The sequence below is a fragment of the Pogona vitticeps genome, chromosome 4 (assembly GCF_051106095.1).
Source record: "Pogona vitticeps strain Pit_001003342236 chromosome 4, PviZW2.1, whole genome shotgun sequence".
In the NCBI taxonomy this organism is placed as follows: Eukaryota; Metazoa; Chordata; class Lepidosauria; order Squamata; family Agamidae; genus Pogona; species Pogona vitticeps.
In genome coordinates, this window is record NC_135786.1 from 126,831,745 (window position 1) to 126,850,444 (window position 18,700).

Here is an 18,700-nt window from a genome sequence, read left to right on the forward strand (position 1 = left end):
AGTCATACTTTTTCTCTGTATCTTCCTTTTAGCAACTGTGTGATGCCAAATGCTTTGGATATTAAACCAAAGATTAGACAGGAAGAACTTGTGCCTAAAGTTTGCCATAGAAAGCAAGGGTCTATAAGTAGCAAAAAAAAAACCTCCATAAAACACCTAGTTCTTTCATCCACTCTTTTATTGTGTACATCATCAAGAACTACACACTCAACTTCTCCTCTTCAACAAAACTCTTCTGTGGCTGCTACTGACATCAGCCAACTTCTTAGGTCATCTCAGCCCACAGCAGCTATTCCAGGTTTTACAACAATACGTATGTTACTGATTGCTGGGCTAGGTTGGTCTGTCCTTTTCATGGTGGAGGAAACCATTCTGCAAATATAGCCAGTGTGCTCATTTTCCGCACCCCCCAACCCCACCCCACCCAGAATTGTCTACATCAGATTTCAAAACAGTAATAAGAGTGCTGAAACTGTCATTCTCACATTCTTACACAACATACTGGAACAACATTTTTGCACACCCATATACATTTCCTTGTTAAACATATATTCAAACTCTGGGCTTTTAAATGTCCCAGAAGCTAATACTGCGAGAACAGGACATGCAAAAAATCATAACAAATAGTGATGTGGTCCTTAGACTAACTAGAAGTTAGTTTGAGCTGTGCAGCCAAGCCAGTAGATTGTGAAGCCCTCCCTGCCTCAGCAGCTGAGAGGACAAAAATAAGCAGGAAACATCTGTCACTCTGTCAGAAGCTATTCATGCTGCTAAGACAACTGGGCCTCCTGATGGGGGAGATAACCAGTTCAGTCATTTAGTTTCTTGCCCACTGATGGAAATCAAACATCTCTATTCTTGCAGTACTGCTTTCCAACTGAAGTAACAATTAATTCAACCAGGATAGCAACAGCCATGCAAACTGCGTTTAACATGGCAACATCAGTCTGTGCAAGACAATGTACTTGTTCAATCCAAACCCCAGCGTTTGGGGAGGAGTACAAACAGATCAGGATTTGAAGTAATTGCTTAGCCAGATGAACCGCATCTCAGTAAAATTATAATGATTCTTTTACTCACATTTGCTTTGAGAAAGAACTTAGGAAAAACAGCTATTGACTACAGCAGGCAGTTTAAGGACAAGGGAATAAACACCTCAAATCCTGTCCCTTTAGAACACAATTTCTCTGTTCTAGAAGGATGTCCCTGTTCTAGGTCAGGAGTTCACCGTCTCCAAAACAGGACCTTACCTAATCCCAAGGCAAAAGACTAAAAGTGATAAAGGACAAGTTGTTCTGTTCAGTGGTACAGGACTCATGTGAATATGGATTAGATTTCTTGTAGTGTTACAGACCTAATGCCTCTTATGAGCTTTGAGACTACTCAGTCAGATGCTCCTCCTCATGCAAGAGGGCTATCCTAAATCATGAAGGAGGTCAGAAGGGAATAGGCAGCTAATGGTCCGGAATCCAAATAAATACCAGAAAGGAAACTGTTAAGAACAATTCACAATTTTTCTAAATTGTGCAAGCAACCTATCTTTCATGAGGTCAGAAAAGTAGTAGCCATGTCAGAATCTCCATTCACTATCCTGCTCTCCTCATCAGCTTCCTCGAGGAACCTGCCTGAAACTTATGAGACTTTGGTATGATTCTGCAAGGGACCACCACCTTCCCAGAGTATGTTCAGTGCCTACCACTGCTGTTGCTTCCCTCTTCCTTCAAACCAGGGTGTGCTGGTTTGTACGTCTGGCCGTAACTAATGTCTCACAGGGATGAAACATTCTTTATAGAGCCCTTTGCATTTGAGCGCAACAAAGCAAAGCTTGTTTTTGAATGCTGCAATTCTACTCAGCAGAAGTATATGCCAATACAATGGCATAGGCAAACACACACACACTTGTGTGGGAGTTCATGTCACTAAAACTCCTACCACCATACTGGGTGTACCTGAAAGGGCTGGTTGTGGTAGATAATAAGGACATTAGAGCAGCCCCATTGTATCAGATTAGAGGTCCATGTAGTCCTCCATCCTGGGAAGCTGGGAAGCAAAAAGCAAAAGCCTGATACTGTTCCACAGCAGTTGGTTGTCTGTGGCATACTGCCTCTGAACTGGGAAGGTCTATACACCTGTTATGATCAATAATACATGCAAGACATGTTCTATTTAACCTTCAGGACAGGGCCCTTTGTCCATGTCCCATAATGGTAGAGTGCCTACGCGTAAGAGTTTATTGTCACAATGGAAAATCATTAAGACAGGAAACAAGTGAGTTTCTAAGTAGAGGAAATCAGGGACTGTCCTCTCGTCTTTGATGCTGTGTTACTGCTAGAAAGCTCTCAATGGCCAGAGGGATGGGGGTTAGAGTAAGGACTGCAAGATGGTGCCCAGGACAGAAAGGACTCAAGACTCCTTCTCCATTGACATTCCCTAGCAAGAAGCCTTTCCACCCCCTACAGTCAGCAGTTGACAAGAGACAATGCCACCCAGAATTGTGGTACTACAGGTTCTGTGCTACTGACAGATGCAAGCTGTGTGGCAGAAACAGCTGCCAAGGAAGTAAGTTTGTTATCAGCCTGTAAAACCAAGATAGGGGCTGGCCTCATACAGAGCTTCTGTCTCTGCCAAAACAGCCTGGAAGCAGACGACCCATCCTAATGATGTGTGCAGACGAAGCAGCAGTCTCTGTGCCCACATGGTGATAAGGAGGAACCCGTCTCAGATGGGTTTGTAGAGGAGAGTAGTAACATATTTCTTCTTGTAGCGATGTGTGGCACTGAGCACCATGACACCATCCTGGGGGCAAAGATAGCAGCATTAACATAGTCATCATGGGAGAGAATACGTGGCAGTTTGAAGAGAACAGAGGAGGGAGAAAACTATTCCATGTAGGGGTTATTAGAAAGTGACGGTAAGAGACTGAAGAGATTTATGTTCACAATTTTTAGGATGATTTTTCACATGTGTCTTTTCACTCTTTCACACTTTCCCTCCCTCCAAAACTATTTCCAACATATTTATAGAAATCTAAGCATAAACTTAAAGAAAGACTGGAAGGAAGTGAAATATTAAAGGGGGCCATGCTACTATCATGGTGTCCATGACGCAAAGATGCAGAACAGATTACGAGAGTAACAAGCTGAAGTTAGCCACAAACACTAGGAATGTCTTTGGATTTCAGCTTCTGCCTAAGATATGCTTGCAACAGCATAAACTTCAGGGGAAATAAGGCAAAACACAGCACTAAAAAGAAAATACCCAGCATGGCAAGAATGGGAAAAAAGAGGAGACTTGGAGGTGCTCTATCAAATAGCCTCCAGTTCTAAAGAGGGACACAGCAGGGAGAGACCCTCTTTGTCCTCCAAGTGTGGATCTTACCTTGATTGACAGAGCATACAGGTGGTTCAGCATCACGTGGTTTGGTTCAGGCAAAAGTGCTGGATCACACTGAAAAAAAACACACACACAAGGAAATGCCAGTCTATTTCTAGTTCCCTGGCTGGATGCACTCACGTCCCATGTATCTGAAACAAATGTAGCAAGCCATCCTGGGTGTTCCTAATTAAAAGAAGGAATGTGCTGCCTTGTTCCTCACACATTGAGCGGAGTAGGATCCAAAGCCTGCTTTGATAACCTTTAAATAAATAGTGCATCTCCCAACTGTGAAGTCCTTTGAGATCCACAATAAAACTTCTGCAAGCTGATACTCACCGAAATGTTGGTGTCTTTGTTGAGGATAACTTGGAGGAGATGTGGAGGTAGAATTGGTGGGGATTTGAAACGCTCCTCAGCCCGATACACATACATTTCCTGGCCATATATTCCAGGAGGAGAACCAGTAAGATCTATTAAGAATTCAGAAAGTGTAAGAAATAAAACTATAGGACACCTTCATTTTGAACGATCATATTAACAACTGAAAAAACTTTACCTCGACAGGATGTCTCTGAACTTTCAAGGGAGTCCAACTTTAAAGCATCAAACACTTCAAAATCAGACTTCTTCACATGAATCAGATTGTTAATCGTCCCCATCTGACTAGTTACCACTGGCTGAAAAATAGGATAGCAGACTATATGTCAAGTGACAAGGCCACTTTGCCCTACCCAACATAAACACATACACAAAGTGTAAAGTCACAGTCCTCATGAAGTAAGAACAGTCATATGAAACTCAAGTATTACCTCAGCAGGATCATGAACCCACTGGCCATCCACAAAGAACTTGTACTGGTGTTCACCTTCAGGAAGGTCCAGAATAGCAACAAAGTCATTGTGGCTAAAAGAGGAGGCAATAATTCAGACTGAGAGCCAGAAGCCTACAACCTAACATGATTACTGCATACATCTCACAAAGAAAGGAGATCTCTTCATCGTTTGGACTGGACACAAAAGGCCAAAAGAGCAAAGGAAAGGATGAAGACCGATTTAAACCTCCTTGGCTGTGAACAGGATGCTGTTGCCTTCATGAACGTTTCACTCGGGAACTAACACAGAAGTTACTGTTGGTTCATTAAAATGTGCACATTAAGTACATGCAGACAGTTACAGGCACTCCCTAAAAGGGCTGCTAAACAAGAGAGAAGGATCAGAGAAAATGCAATCTGATATCCATCTTGGAAAGGGGCGAGTTGATAAAAGCATGTGACCATTCAAAATTTGGATGAATAGAAACCAGAAGTGCAGACTGCTACTTAACTGTAGATTAGCAGGTGCCCTGGGACAAACAGCCAATTACCAAATAGCTGCTTTCATTTACCTTTTAATGCCACAGCAGAAGCAGTCTAGATATATGTCCTAGTGTGTAGCTGCTCAGCAGTAGAGAGAGGAAGGAATCAGGAGAAGAAGAGGCCTACTTCTGCTATTATAGATCTGGGGACACCAGGCTAGTATTCATAGTCCAGTTGTGACCACCAGGTCTACGCTGGTGCCCACAGTAACCATTTTATATTCATTCCCAGGATACTTTTAAAAATCCCACAAGTATCCATGGGCTCAAAAGATAGAGCAGTCTGCTTTGTCTAGACAGGACAGACTGTGGAAGGAGATGTGCAGGCTTCACATACTGCAGTGATAGTAAGGCCTTCAAGCATTGACCCAAAAGAGGAGAATCAAGCACTTCCCTTACTCGATGAGTTCTGAGTCAACACCTAACGATTCATTTCCATTACTTGGCTTCCCAAGTCCCATGCCGGGACCATTTCTAGATTAATTTCCAGAAAAATTTAAAACAGCACATTAAGCACTACATGATTAACAGAAAGGGCATGGAAATATGAAAGAGGCACCCTGAGATCTCTGGAATAATTTGAAGGATTTCATCAGCACTAAAAGCAATTTTGCTCTGTTTGGGGACAACTGCACTAGCCCACATTTTGATTTGGATTTGGCATGGATAAAATCAAAGTAAAAAAGCAGTGGCTACATGATGAAAAACTAAGCATGGGAAGCCCACTGGAGAATCGTCTGTTTTTGTTCAGTCAGCAGGGGTTGATTTTGCTCAGATTCAGCTGGCATCATTTTTCTCTGCTTCCTGGTATGTGTGATTGCCTGCTCTGATTCAAAGGGGAGGTTGCAGGGGTATCCGTGAGTGTACGGTTACGTGAGTTCCCCTCAGTTGTGTAGCAGTTATCTCCATTCTTCCAAACCATTTTGTTATTTTTTAAAAAAATTATGCTTGTCACAGTTATCACACCAGACAAGTGCAATGTCACTTTGGGGGGGGGGGGAAGATGAAGAGAAGGGGAGGTCCTGGTGAAAACTGCCAATCTCAGCAAACACGGCTCTTTTCTTCCTAATTTCAGCTTCTCGCCTTTGATCCTGTGGGAGTCCTAATATATGTACTGGTTTGGACAGCTACCACAATTTCACACTGGAAAACCAGAAGGGACCTGACTGGAAAAAAACTGAAGCAAGCTGGGTCCCACCCCACCCCCAAAACAGATGGAGGGAGAATAGCCTCTACTCTGAAATACATAAACAGCAAACTCCAGCTGAGCAAAGTCAACGATTGCCCCTTTTCACCTTTTAATGAGAGGTATCTTGGTGCTCCAGTTGTTGAAGGAGCCTGAGATGAAGACTTCTTTGCCTCCATTCGTCCAGCGGATGACAGTGGGACGCGCCTGCTGGGATGGCTTGATTGACTCGTCCAAGTCATGCTGCCATGACACAAAATCTTTTTCTCCCGGAAGCTATAGTAGAAAGAAAAGAGTTACAGTTTCTTCTAAACCTCCAGTATACAATAGTGACACTAAAATGACAAAACATACTTCCAACTTATAAATGTAATAAAAAAAAGTTTATTCGTAAGTATAAGCTTCACCACAATTTATTTTTCTGGCCTGTAACTGTCCCCAAGCCCATTCCCACAAGCCATGGTTTACTTGCCAGTTGCAAATCACAATAAGAAGCCACCATTTATTATTTAGAGCTTATCAGATTTGGCTTTTTAAAACCATGTCCTGTTGCTACATCCAAACCAAGAACTGTGTTTTATCCCTCTCATGTTTCCTCAGCTGTCCACCCCAAAACAGGAGGTAACAGAAGGGACAGAAGAGAAGCAGACAGAAAAGGCAAAAAGAAATGTTGGTTTGTTTGGTTGTCTAGAATTCATGGTGAAAGCAACACATTGTGCCTAATATAAACCACAGCATAGTGCAAAAAGCAAATGCAGCTGCAATGGTAAAAAGCAGGTTTTGTATCTTTGGTCTCTTTCAAAGATAATTTAAAGAGTGACACTACAGGGCCCTAATCTATTTCAGGCTTATTGTCTGTACTTGCCCTCCTAGCAGAACTCCACAGTCCTGTTATGTATTGTATAAGGGTCTACAGTGCGTTAATAGGAGTGGGTAGATTAAATATGAAATACCATATTATACAGTAGCATACTGGACCTGATGCCCACCAGGTCATTGTAAACTGTGTTTCAAGCCACAGGTGACACCTATGCATACCAGAAACATCGTGCTGATAGTGCTATTTGCATTGTTGCCTAGGAAGACACAAAAGGCATCAACTAGCAGAACAGATTTCAAACTGGCAGTCCGGCCTGAGAGTACATTGAGGCACGGTTCCTGTACCTTGGAGTCATGGGTGCTGAAGACATTCGGATCATCAGTACTTCCAACCATGATCTTGTGTGAATGATCCTTGGTATGGTGGGTGCTGCTGGCCCCATCAGAACGGTGAGACTTGGAGCCATGACGTTCGCCAGACACCCTCTCGCTAGTAGTGTTTCCCATGGCAGACTGCAGAAAGAATGGAAAAGACAAGGCTGAGTATAAATTAGAATTCTCTGTGTGTTCAGATGTGTTCTTCCAGTTCCACATGAGCCATAAGAAGGTACTGCCTCTTGCTTTACAATAGGATTCCCAAATGTTGTTAGTCACCAATTCCCAGAAGCCCCTGCCAAAGGTCAGGGTTTCTGGGTCATGGCTTTCCAGTGGCAAGATTAAGAGTTTTCAATGGCTTTCTTCACAATGCCAAAATCTGGCACATATGACATCTCTTGGTACAGCTGCATACTATTCACTAAGATAGTATGCAACTCTGCTCCTAATATCACCAAGCACATTCAAATTACTTTTACAGTTACTAAAATTAAAACTGTATCTATCACCCTGTAAAATTTCAGATCACTTGGAAAGGCTATACAGAGAAGGAAACATACACCGAGCAAGCTTGCAGAGTGAAAGTCGCAGCTGTTCAGCAGCCTTCAAATAAAACTGCTCAAGAAGACAGGAGCCAGAATAAATCTGTTTTCAAACAAAAGAGCACAGGAAAACAAAAGGGACAGGGTGAAACTCCCCAAGCTGGCTCATGTGAAAGACACGGCTCTAGAACAAGATAAAAAAATACATTAGGCAGGGAGAGGTGAAAACTACTTTGTCAGCAAGTTGCAACCAGCTCGAGAACACTGCAAGTCTTAACCAAAGAGAAAATAGGAAAAATAGCTGCCTTTCATGAGTCAGATCACTAATCTATCTAGTCCTGTACTGCCAGCTCTTACTGGGCAGGTGCTCTCCAGGGTTCTTTGCTAGTCGTAGCTCCCGATGTCTGAGAGCAAACATAGGATTTTCTGCATGCAAGGCACGTGCTCTGTCATGGGGCTATGGTCTTTCCTCTAATTACCATGCCATACTGAACACACGGATCTTGCCTGATTTCAGAAACTAAACAGAGTTGGGCAGGTTAATACCAGGTAAGGAATGTCTGAGCTCTCCAAGTAGGAACAGGAGAGAATCCTTCTTGGAACCCTATTGGGCAGCTGCTGACAATTAGGACTGGCAATACTGTGCTAGATGGACCAGTCATCAGACTTACTATAAGGCAGATTCCTACATTTCTGGAAAAGAGAAAGGCTGCTGACTGTAATAAGGTCATTGTTGAGGAATCTAGGAATTTAAGAACCCCTCCTGGCATTCTGAGAATTCTGTGCGCACAGCACCAACCAGCACCTACGGAAAGCCGCCCAGATGGATACGAATGAAACAGTAATTTTGGTGCCAGGCTGATTGAACAAATCTATTTTGCAAGTACAGTGGGGTCTCGACTTACAAACTTAATCCGTATTGGAAGGCAGTTTGTAAGTCGAAAAGTTTGTAAGTCGAATCAGCATTTCCCATAGGAATGCACTGAAAACCAATTAATCTGTTCCGGCTGTTTTTGGTTCTTAGGTTGAGGGGCATTTCCCATAGGAACTAAGGCAAAGCCGGTTAATCCGTTCCTACCACTAGGGGTAGAATTTCTTTCTTTCCTTTTAACCTAAGATGACTTAGGTTAAAAAAAAGGAAAGAAATGAGGGAGAGAAGGAGGGAACAGACACCTTTTCAACAGAACACCCTGAAAAGCACATTTTCAGCCAAGACAAGTACCTTCTGGAAAAAACCAAGCACCTTTCAGACAACAGATCACCTTGAAAAGCACCTTTTAAATCAAGACAAGCCAATACAAGCACCTTTTGGGGAAAGGGGGGGCAGCAAAGGAGGGAGGGAACACCTTTTAAAAATCCAAAAATTAAAAATTAAAAAAGCACCAAAAAATAAAAATACAGTCCGTACCGCACTGTACCAGGCAATACCAGCAGTACCAAGCAGTACCAGGCAGTCTGAAGACTGTCTCCAAATCCACTCTCAAAACACTGGGAAGAGCGAGGAAGCAGATAAGCGCCCTCGTCACTGGCCAACGGTTAACTGAAAGTTCAAACTTCATGCTTTCCCCACCTCAAACATGTTTTTTTGGTTTGTAACTCGAATCTAAGTGTGCAAGTCGAGTCAATATTTTTCTATCAGAGTGGTTTGTAAGTCGAAATGTTTGTAACTCAAGCCGTTTGTAAGTCGAGGGTTGACTGTAGAAATGAGACTGTGACAAGAGCTACAGTCTGCATTTCAAAATGCTTTCTTTGGGAAAGAGAGCCGTGTCCAAGTACAAACTGCCTGAGCATATTCCAGTATGGCAACAAAGGCCTGACCTACATAGGTTTTCAGTGTACTTCTTTGCACTTTCTCTTGGGCACTTTCAGGTACAACAGTCTTATCGATACCAATCAAACGCCACTGTGCAGCTATTCTCTTGTTTTCTCTACTGATTTTTGAGGAAAGAAGAGGAATGGAAGAAATGGAAGAAGAAAATATGGGAGGTTTACAAGCAGAAAGCAATGTTAAACTTGGTGAATGGGGTTGGGCTGAACAATAAAAGCCTCGTGTGGAAGCGCCCTCACTCTACTCTTGAATAATGTATGATGTAACAAGCAACACAGTTTTTGAATTGCTCATTTGGATTCTTCTGTTTATTTAATTTGGCAAAATGACTGAAATCCAGTGGAAATCAAAAACCTAATGCCACTATACACATTTTGTTCAGATGTTTGTATCTTCACTGCTGCAACAAACAATTTATTAAATGTATGCGCGAAGGCTTTCATGGCCGGGATCTAATGGCTGTTGTGGGTTTTTCAGGCTCTTTGGCCGTGTTCTGAAGGTTGTTCTTCCTAACCTAATTTATTAAATACATCATTCTTCATAATAATATAGTGTACAAAATGTTACTTTAAAAATACAAAACTTTAAGTACTAATTCAGAAATACTCCTCATATTCTAAAACTGCATTAAACTAACAGCAAATGACAAATTTCATAATGTTCAACAAAACAGAACCAAAAGGTCTCTTCAAAAGAGTTATGTAACGTATGCAATAAACTGGCAAATTAACAGCAGACAGAATCCTGCCAAACAGTCCCTATTCCCCTTTACTCTTCCATATTTAGTGCTTAGTTCCAAAATGTGAGATGCTACAGCTTTTCACTGCTTTCATGAACTGTTCTCCTACATTTTGACTCAAGTGGGAACCTAAACTATAACATTTCAGAAATGGGTTGGGTTGCATTCTATACATGCTTGAAAATGCTCTTCATCCTAACTATTTTCCATGTTGGATGGCTAAATCTGGCAGTGAAAACAAGTTCAGAAGTCAAATGCTAGGGAATCTAGCTTTGATTTCTGCGTCTCTCGTACATTAAAACAGTGATAATGAACCTATGGCATGCGTGCCACAGCTGGCTCGCAGAGCCCTCTTTGTGGGCACACAAGTCATAAGTCGCCGGATCGGTACCCCCGGCAGCCAAACTTGAGGAGGAGGCTGCAGCTGTGGTGCTAGCACCCAGCATGCTAGGATCCGGAGCAGCTGGCACTGGCGGGCCAACGGAGTTATAGGTAGTGGCAGGGTTGGGCATGACTGGAGGCAGATCTGGAGTGGGGTCTGGAGGCATCTCCGTGCCTGGATTTCCACTTCAGCTGCCACCATTTCCACCACCACCACCACTACCTGCTGCCCGCTGGGTTTTGTTTTGTTTTCCAGCTTGGGCACTCGGGCTCAAAGAGGTTTGCCATCACTGCCTTAAAACCTCCATTAACTTTTCAGTAATATTAATGCATCTTCCTAAAGAGATGTCCTTTGGGATTTAATTTGCACCTTGGGACTCCATCAGGGTTGTCTCTCAACACCAGGGCTACCTTAACTACTTCTATTTCACTTTGCCTGCAAGGGGAGCTGGACATCTGTGAGGGGGTGGAGAGTTAGATCCAAACAACAGTCTCACTCCCACAGTTACCAGAAACGGGACATTTCAAACCAGGCAGTGTGAGTGTGTGCTTGGGGGGGGGGGGCAACCAGAGAGTAACTGGCAGCCTTTGGGTTTTAGGAAAGGGGTGCAAAAATCCTAAAGAATGCTGCAAAGAGGCTTGAGACTCAGTCTCAGAGGACTTGCATTAACTCTCACAGATATGTACCAGCAACCTTTGGACTCTTACGGAAAACGTTTCTGCATTATCCATAAAGCAGATTTTTCCCATGAAATTAAGAATGTCTCTGCTATACTGCTATAGCAACGTGATGTTACTTTAACTATCATGGCTTCATTCTACCAAATTAATTAATTAATTTGTTTGTTTGTTTGTTTCCCACCTTTCTTCTAAGATCCGAGGCATCTCATATTATTAAAACACAATATTGAAGCTTAAAACAATGAATTATTCAAATATGAAACAAATTAATAACATTATATTAAGAATGTTAGGTAAAGTATTACTAAAACAAATTTAGAAACAACAAAACACAAACCATCCCATTTTAAAACCTCTCCTAGACAGTCTAGCACTAACGAAAATACTGTCTGAAGAGAAGAGTCTTTGCCTGCTTGCAGGACAGTAAAGATGGGGCCGGTCTGGCCTCTTGTGGGAGGGAGTTCCAGAGTCTGGGAGCAACAACAGAGAAGGCCCTCTCCTGTGTCCCTATCAAGTGCACCTGTGAAGATGGCAGTCACAGGACGGCCTCTGCTGATGATCTTAACAGCTGGGCAGGCTCACAAAATGACATGCATTCCTTGAGATAACCTGGACCCAAGCCCTTTAAGTCTTTATAGGTTAAAACCAGGATATCCAGTGTGGTGTAGTAGACAGAATGATGGAATAGGACACAGGAGGCCTGGGTTCAAATCACCACTCAGCCATAGGAACTCACTAGGGCTGTGACATTGGTAAAACCACTCTTTAAATACCACACTTACCTTGAGAGCCCTATTAGGGTCACTATAAGTCACTTCGAACTTGACAGCACACAACAGCAAGATTAAAACCAGAATGTTAAATTGTGCCCACAAATGGTTTGGCAACCCATGAAGTTCATATAACAGGGTGGGTTATGTGATCTCCATTAGCAACTCCAGTTAACAACTCCAGTTAACAAATACTGGCTGCAGTATTTGGGACCTGCTGAAGTTTCCAAACACCTTCCAAAGGTAAACCTTGGTAATCTTAAATTACTCTGAATCCTCTCCTGGAACAATCCAGCACTGCACTTCAGGGGTGTGCTAAAGCTCTCTTCAGATTGCTGCTTTGTCATGGTGAAGGGGCTTGAGTAACTCAGAGAAGCTATGGGCTATGCCGTGCAGGGACACCCAAGATGGACATGTCATAGTGGAGAGTTCTGACTAAACATGATCCACCTGGAGCAGGCAGTGGCAAGCCACTCCAGGATCTTTGCCAAGAAAACTCCATGGATAGAAACAAAAGACTAAAAGATATTATGCTGGAAGATGAGCCCCTCAGGTCGGAAGGCATCCAACATGCTACTGACGAAATGCAGAGGACAAGTACAAGTAGCTCCAGGCTAATGAAGTGGTTGGGCCAAAGCCAAAAGGACGCTCAGCTACAGATGCACCTGGAAGTGAAAGGAAAGTCCAATACTGCAGACTTCCAAAGAATAGTAAGAAGAGACAAGACGGCCTTCTTAAATTAACAGTGCAAAGATATAGAGGAAAAGAACAGAAAGGAAAAACCAGAGATCTGTTTAAGAAAATTGGAGATATTAAAGGAACGTTTTGTGGAAAGATGGACATGATAAAGGACAAAAATGGTAGGGACCTCACAGAAGCAGAAGACATCAAGAAGAGGTGGCAAGAATACAGAGAGAAATTATACCAGAAAGATCTGGATGTCCCGGACAACCCAGACAGTGTGGTTGCTGACCTTGAGCCACACATCCTGGAGAGTGAAGTCAAGTGGGCCTTAGAAAGCATGGCTAACTACAAGGCCAGTGGAGGTGATGGCATTCCAGTTGAACTATTTAAAATCTTAGAAGATGACACTGTCCAGGTGCTACACTCAATATGCCAGCAACTTTGAAAACTCAGCAGTGGCCAGAGGACTGGAAAAGATCAGTCTACATCACAATCCCAAAGAAGGGCAGTGCCAAAGAATGCTCCAACTACCGTACAATTGCACTCATTTCACATGCTAGCAAGGTTATGCTCAAAATCATCCAAGGTAGGCTTCACCAGTATGTGGACCAAGAACTCCCAGAAGTACAAGCTGGATTTCAAAGGGGCAGGGGAACTCAAGACCAAATTGCTAACATGCACTGGATTATGGAGAAAGCCAGAGAGTTCCAGAAAAAGATCTACTTCTGCTTTGTTGACTACGCAAAAGCCTTTTACTGTGTGGACCACAGCAAACTGTGGCAAGTTCTTAAAGAAATGGGAGTGCTTGACCACCTTCTCTATCTTCAGGTAGAACTGGATATGGAAAAACTGATTGGTTCAAAATTGGGAAAGGAGTACAAGGCTGTATATTGTCTCCCTGCTTAATTAACTAATATGCAGAATACATCATGTGAAAGGCAGGACTTGATGAATCCCAAACCAGAATTAAGATTGCCGGAAGAAATATCAACAACCTCAGATATGCAGATGATACCACTCTGATGGCAGAAAGTGAGGAGGAATTAAAGAACCTCGTAATGAGGGTGAATGAGGAGAGCACAAAAAATGGTCTGAAGCTCAAAATAAAAAAAATGAAGATCATGTCCACTGGTCCCATCACCTCCTGACAAACAGAAAGGGAAGATATGGAGGCAGTGACAGATTTTACTTTCTTGGGCTCCATGATCACTGCAGATGGTGACAACAGCCACAAAATTAAAACACGCCTGCTTCCTGGGAGGAAAGCGATGACAAACCTCGACAGCATCTTAAAAAGCAGAGACATCACCTTGCCACAACAAAAGTCCGCATAGTCAAAGCTATGGTTTTTCCAGTAGCTATGTATGGAAGTGAAAGCTGGAAGATAAAGAAGGCTGACCAACAAAGAACTGATGCTTTTGAATTGTGGTGCTGGAGGATTTTCTTGAGAGTCCCCTGGACTGCAAGGAGAACAAGCCTATCCATTTTGAAGGAAATCAACCCTGAGTGCTCACTTGAAGGACAGATCCTGAAGCTGAGGCTCCAATACTTTGGCCACCTGACAAGAAGAGAAGACTCCCTGGAAAAGGCCCTAATGTTGGGAAAGTGTAAGGGCAAGATGAGAAGGAGATGACAGAGGATGAGATGGATGGACAATGTCACCGAAGCGACCAACATGAAATTGACCCATCTCCGGTAGGCGGCGGAAGATAGGAGGGCCTTGCATGCTCTGGTCCATGGGATCTCAAAGAGTCCAACACCACTTAACGACTAAACAACAACGAAGCTCTCTAGCAGAGACAATGCATCAGCACCAAACCAATAGATTCTGGAGGACGGAGCGATGGCTATTCAAGAAGAACCAAACTGCTATAACTTGTATAGCAGAAATCTTGCAGTTCTTACTGGAATCATGAAACTCAAGTCATGATTCAAAGGGTCGCAAGTCAAGCTGACCGGGGGGGGGGGGGGGTGGAATCCTTTCCAACCAAGGCTTTTGCCCTACAGTTGCCTTGACCTGCCTCTCAGGATTTTAAAGGGAATCAAACCACCATCCATTTCTATTGGTATGCGCCCAAGGCTTCTCCAGTCTTTCTTCCTTTCCATAAAAGGGCTAGGAAAGAAGAAGAGGCGGAATATCTGACTTGCAACCCTAGGAGCCCTCGCGCCAGGAGCAACCCCGTCTGGATCCCACCTAAGCCTCGCCCCGTTTTCCCATTTATTCTCGCAACATAGGAATCTGATTGTCCGAATGGCAGCCCAAGCCCTGGAGCCGGAAGCCCGGACGCCCCCGCCCCCGCCGTCAGGGCTCCTGAGATGGCGCAGGTTGGGAAGTTGCCGTCCCCTCTTCTTCTTCAACATCAACCCCCCCCCTCTTTGCTGCGCGGTATCCGTCCCCTCCCTCGAGAGGGAACTCCACGGCGCACCCCACACACTCCCCACTCACCTGCAGCGCTCCTTCCGCCTTAACTCGGCGGCACCACCACCACCACCTCCTGCCAAAATGGCAACGAGTGTAGAAAAAGTGCGCCTGCGCACCACACGCCGCCGCTCTCCTTGCTGCGCCGGCTAAGATAAGGCCGCCCTGGGGCCAGGTTTAAAAAGGGAAAGGGACGAGTTCCCCCCCCGCGCGCGCTGCCGATCATGGCGGTGGAGCTTCGCGTGGAGAAGAACGAGAATGGAAGGAGGCGAAGTGGTGAAGGGCAAGGGCTGGTGGGAGCAAGGAGGAAGCGGAGGCCTGGGAAAATCGCTCCTGGAGAGCCTACGGAGGATGAGGATCGCCACACTCTGCCCGAGGCAGCCGATTTTCTCCTCGCTACCCTCCCTGTGCACCGCCGCCCTGTTAAACAGGAGGAGGAGGAGAAGAAGGGGCGGCGAGGAAGGGCCCGCTTGCCTACTGATTTACTGAAATTTTGAGCCATTAAAAAATGGTTGCACCGAGCAATTTGTGTGGTGATGGTCTTTGAGCGTAATAAATTCCATTCATTCACACATACATCCAAGCACAACAGTCCCAACAAATAAAAAAACCCGCAAACAATGTGTTTTTAAAAAAGAAAGAAGATCGGCCACCTGTCTGTGAAAATTCTCAGTCATCCAGGTGAGGTTATCTGGAAGCTGAGTCATGGTAATTGGACTTCTTTCTTACTTGGTTGAAATGTTTTGCTGCTTAACTAAGCAGCTTCTTCAATCTGAGGAAAGTTGGTAAGAGATCCCTGATCTATCCTCCACCTTGGTTTCACTTCCCCCTGGTCTGAAAAATCTTTGGGGGAAGTTATTCATCTAAGGAGCCTGTTCAGACCAGGGGGAAGTAAAACCAACTGGGAAGGATATATCAAGAGTCTTCTACCAACTGTCCTCAGACTGAAGAAGCTACTTGGATGAGCCGCGAAACATTTCAACCTAATAAGGAAGAAGTCCAGTTGCCAAGACACAACTTCCAGATCAGCCACCTGATTACAACTTTCATCTGCAGAATGGCTCAATAAATCCTGCCTACATAAATGCACACATATAAAAAAGAAGGGTCTAAATTAACATGTTTTATTTGTCTTAATCTAATTAAGTGTACAATTCATGGAAGCTTTTCCATTTTTTTATAGTTTTTAAGGTAGGATTTTTTTATTGTGTTCTGCAGAAAGTAAACGTGGCTGCCTACTGCAGGGAAGACCTGAGCAGCAATGTCTTTGCCTCTTGGCAAAAGGAGACCACGGATAAAGCTAATAGGGCCTTCCTCGTCAAGGCTTCCAAAACCTAGGAACAGCCACCCAAAAGATCTGTTCTGTTTTGACTTAATAGGCCTCTGACAGAGATAGAAGAGAAAAAAGCTTTTATACTGAGGCTTTCTGTTATGAACTCAGTGTACCAAAGTTAATGTTAGTGCACATAGTTCCACTTTATGTTAATATTCTTCTGAGAATATGAATAAATAATATATTCTGATTTACTTTAATGAGAATTAAAAGCATATCTAAACAAATGAATTTAACAAATTAAAGTTTCAAAAATAAAAACATGATTGGTGACCCTAGTGGTTTTTATCAAGTTAATCATACCTTCAGGTCTCTTAAACTGTTTGCCAAACTAGAATCCACAACATTCTTCCTGAATCTGACAGTTTTCCCTGCAAACAGAGCAATCCTCCTAGCCATATATTGATTTGTCTCTTGAGGCAGGAAACAGTTTCTCCTTTGCCTACAGATATTTTATATCATTGGGCACATAGCATTTGTTGAATGTCAACAGAACCCTCTGTAAAACCCGGCTTGTCATTCTAAACACTGTATTTCATGGCGTACATGGAAACACACCTTGGATCTGGGAGCCTTGCAATAGAGTCTGAAGTTGCCATTCCCTTCTTTCTGTCATTCTATTCAGTTTCATTTATTAACGAATTAATCTCTGCTTCAACCTCTATGACAGCTGGACCAATCAGTCTTTCCTTAATCTGGGCGTAGTCTGCACATCATCTTGTCCTCCTGTTGGCCTAAACTTGATCTTCTACAGTCCCTCGTACAGTATATTGTCTTAGTTCAGAAGGGCAAATATGACTTGATAGGAATAACCGACATTGGGTGGATGAATTCCCATGACTGGAATACAAAGATATAAAGTATTCGAAAAGAACAGAAAGGAACCTCTAGCTGGACTGCTGTCCCTTCTCCTCCTTTCTTTGCTCTTTCTTTCCATGTTCTTCCCAATGCGAGGGTTTAGGTGCAGTTTTTTTCCTCTGTCTTCTTTCTTCTGTCTTCTTTCTATCTTTACTCTTTCGTTGGGACCAAGGATCTTCTAATTCTAGCCAACCACATCCTATGGAAATTATTTCTTCTCATTTCTTTTCTCCTTCTCTCCTGCCTCCTCTCCCCAATCCAAGCCCTCTTCTATCTCCTCCTCAGTCACTACCCCCTCTTTTCTCCCCATCTGTTAGTTCCCTGTGCTTTTCTTCTCCATCTTTCCTGCTCTTTATTTGCACACATTCATTTGAGATACAACTGGTAATGGTATACACCGCTTTGTAGCCCTCTGCAGCTCACCGCCCACTCCCACAGCAAAGGGCTGCTTCTTTCTCACATTAGGCCATTGTTCTTCAACATCTCAAAGACTGTCTGTCTCCTAGCCAGGAAAATTCTGACAAAATGCATCTTGCCATGAACTTTTGGACTTTAATTACTTCACAGTGCTACAAGCCCAATGAAGTGGTGTTTTTATCCATGAAAGCTTGCATATTGTATGATAATTTTTTAGTAAACTGTAAAGGTATATGAAGAGATGGACACGACTTAACGACTAAACAACAACAACAAAGGTATATGCATTAAGATTTTTCACAACACATTTCTACTTTGCTGCTCCTGTCTTGTTTTGATTTCATGTCTCAAAGTTCACTGATTAAAATGAGTAATGTATTTGTTATTAGAAAGTAAAAAGTTGCTATGGAGGACTGAATGGGCTTGGCTTGCAACAAACCCCTGAATATTCCCCTTCAGGCAGAATTCATTGACACATAGGTCAAACAAAAACAAAATAAAAAGGACAAGAACATAGTGGCATCTTAAAGAGTAACCGTTATATTTTAATGTAAGCTTTTCTGGATCTTTGCCCACTTCAGACATGACATAAAATACAGAAATCACACAAATCCATGCACAGTTAGTTGTAAGAGACAATGCTGTATGGTTGCATTTCACATGTGCAATGATTTATCACTTCTGTTTGATAGACAATTCTTTTAAAGTCTGGTAAACTTAACACAGAAAGCAGGAAGAGCTAGATTGTGCAGATGAACTAGGTGGTTGTGATCAGGTTCTTCAAAAATTGGTGACGGTTCCCTCATTTTGGCGGGAATAAGAGACAGATACGATTTTGAGAGTCCAACTGGCTCAACTTTATTAACATCAACTTCTGAATTAACCAAATTAAACGGAGCGAAACAGCTCAATTTTGGGATCGTCTTGTAACATCAGATCT

At 43.1% G+C, this 18,700-nt stretch overlaps 1 protein-coding gene across 1 annotated transcript; it reads right to left on the minus strand.

Moving 5' to 3' along the window:
• Nucleotides 1-160: 160 nt before the first annotated feature.
• On the minus strand, nt 161-15,545 carry PRKAB2 (protein kinase AMP-activated non-catalytic subunit beta 2). The gene is made up of 8 exons (XM_020813181.3): nt 15,180-15,545; nt 7,079-7,246; nt 6,024-6,190; nt 4,185-4,278; nt 3,932-4,052; nt 3,712-3,845; nt 3,379-3,447; nt 161-2,796 (listed from the first exon to the last, which is right to left on the minus strand). Exons 2-8 carry the CDS (start codon nt 7,238-7,240, stop codon nt 2,719-2,721), a joined length of 825 nt encoding a protein of 274 aa, XP_020668840.1. The 5' UTR covers nt 7,241-7,246; nt 15,180-15,545; the 3' UTR covers nt 161-2,718.
• Between the last annotated feature and the right edge of the window lie 3,155 nt (nt 15,546-18,700).

Coding starts and splice junctions, on each gene's coding strand:
- PRKAB2 (XM_020813181.3), bottom strand. CDS start 7,240: ATGGGAAACACTACTAGCGAGAGGGTGTCTGGCGAACGTCATGGCTCC. Junction 6,191..7,078: donor TCAGCACCCATGACTCCAAG/GTACAGGAACCG, acceptor TTTCTACTATAG/CTTCCGGGAGAAAAAGATTT. Junction 4,279..6,023: donor AAGATACCTCTCATTAAAAG/GTGAAAAGGGGC, acceptor CTCCTCTTTTAG/CCACAATGACTTTGTTGCTA.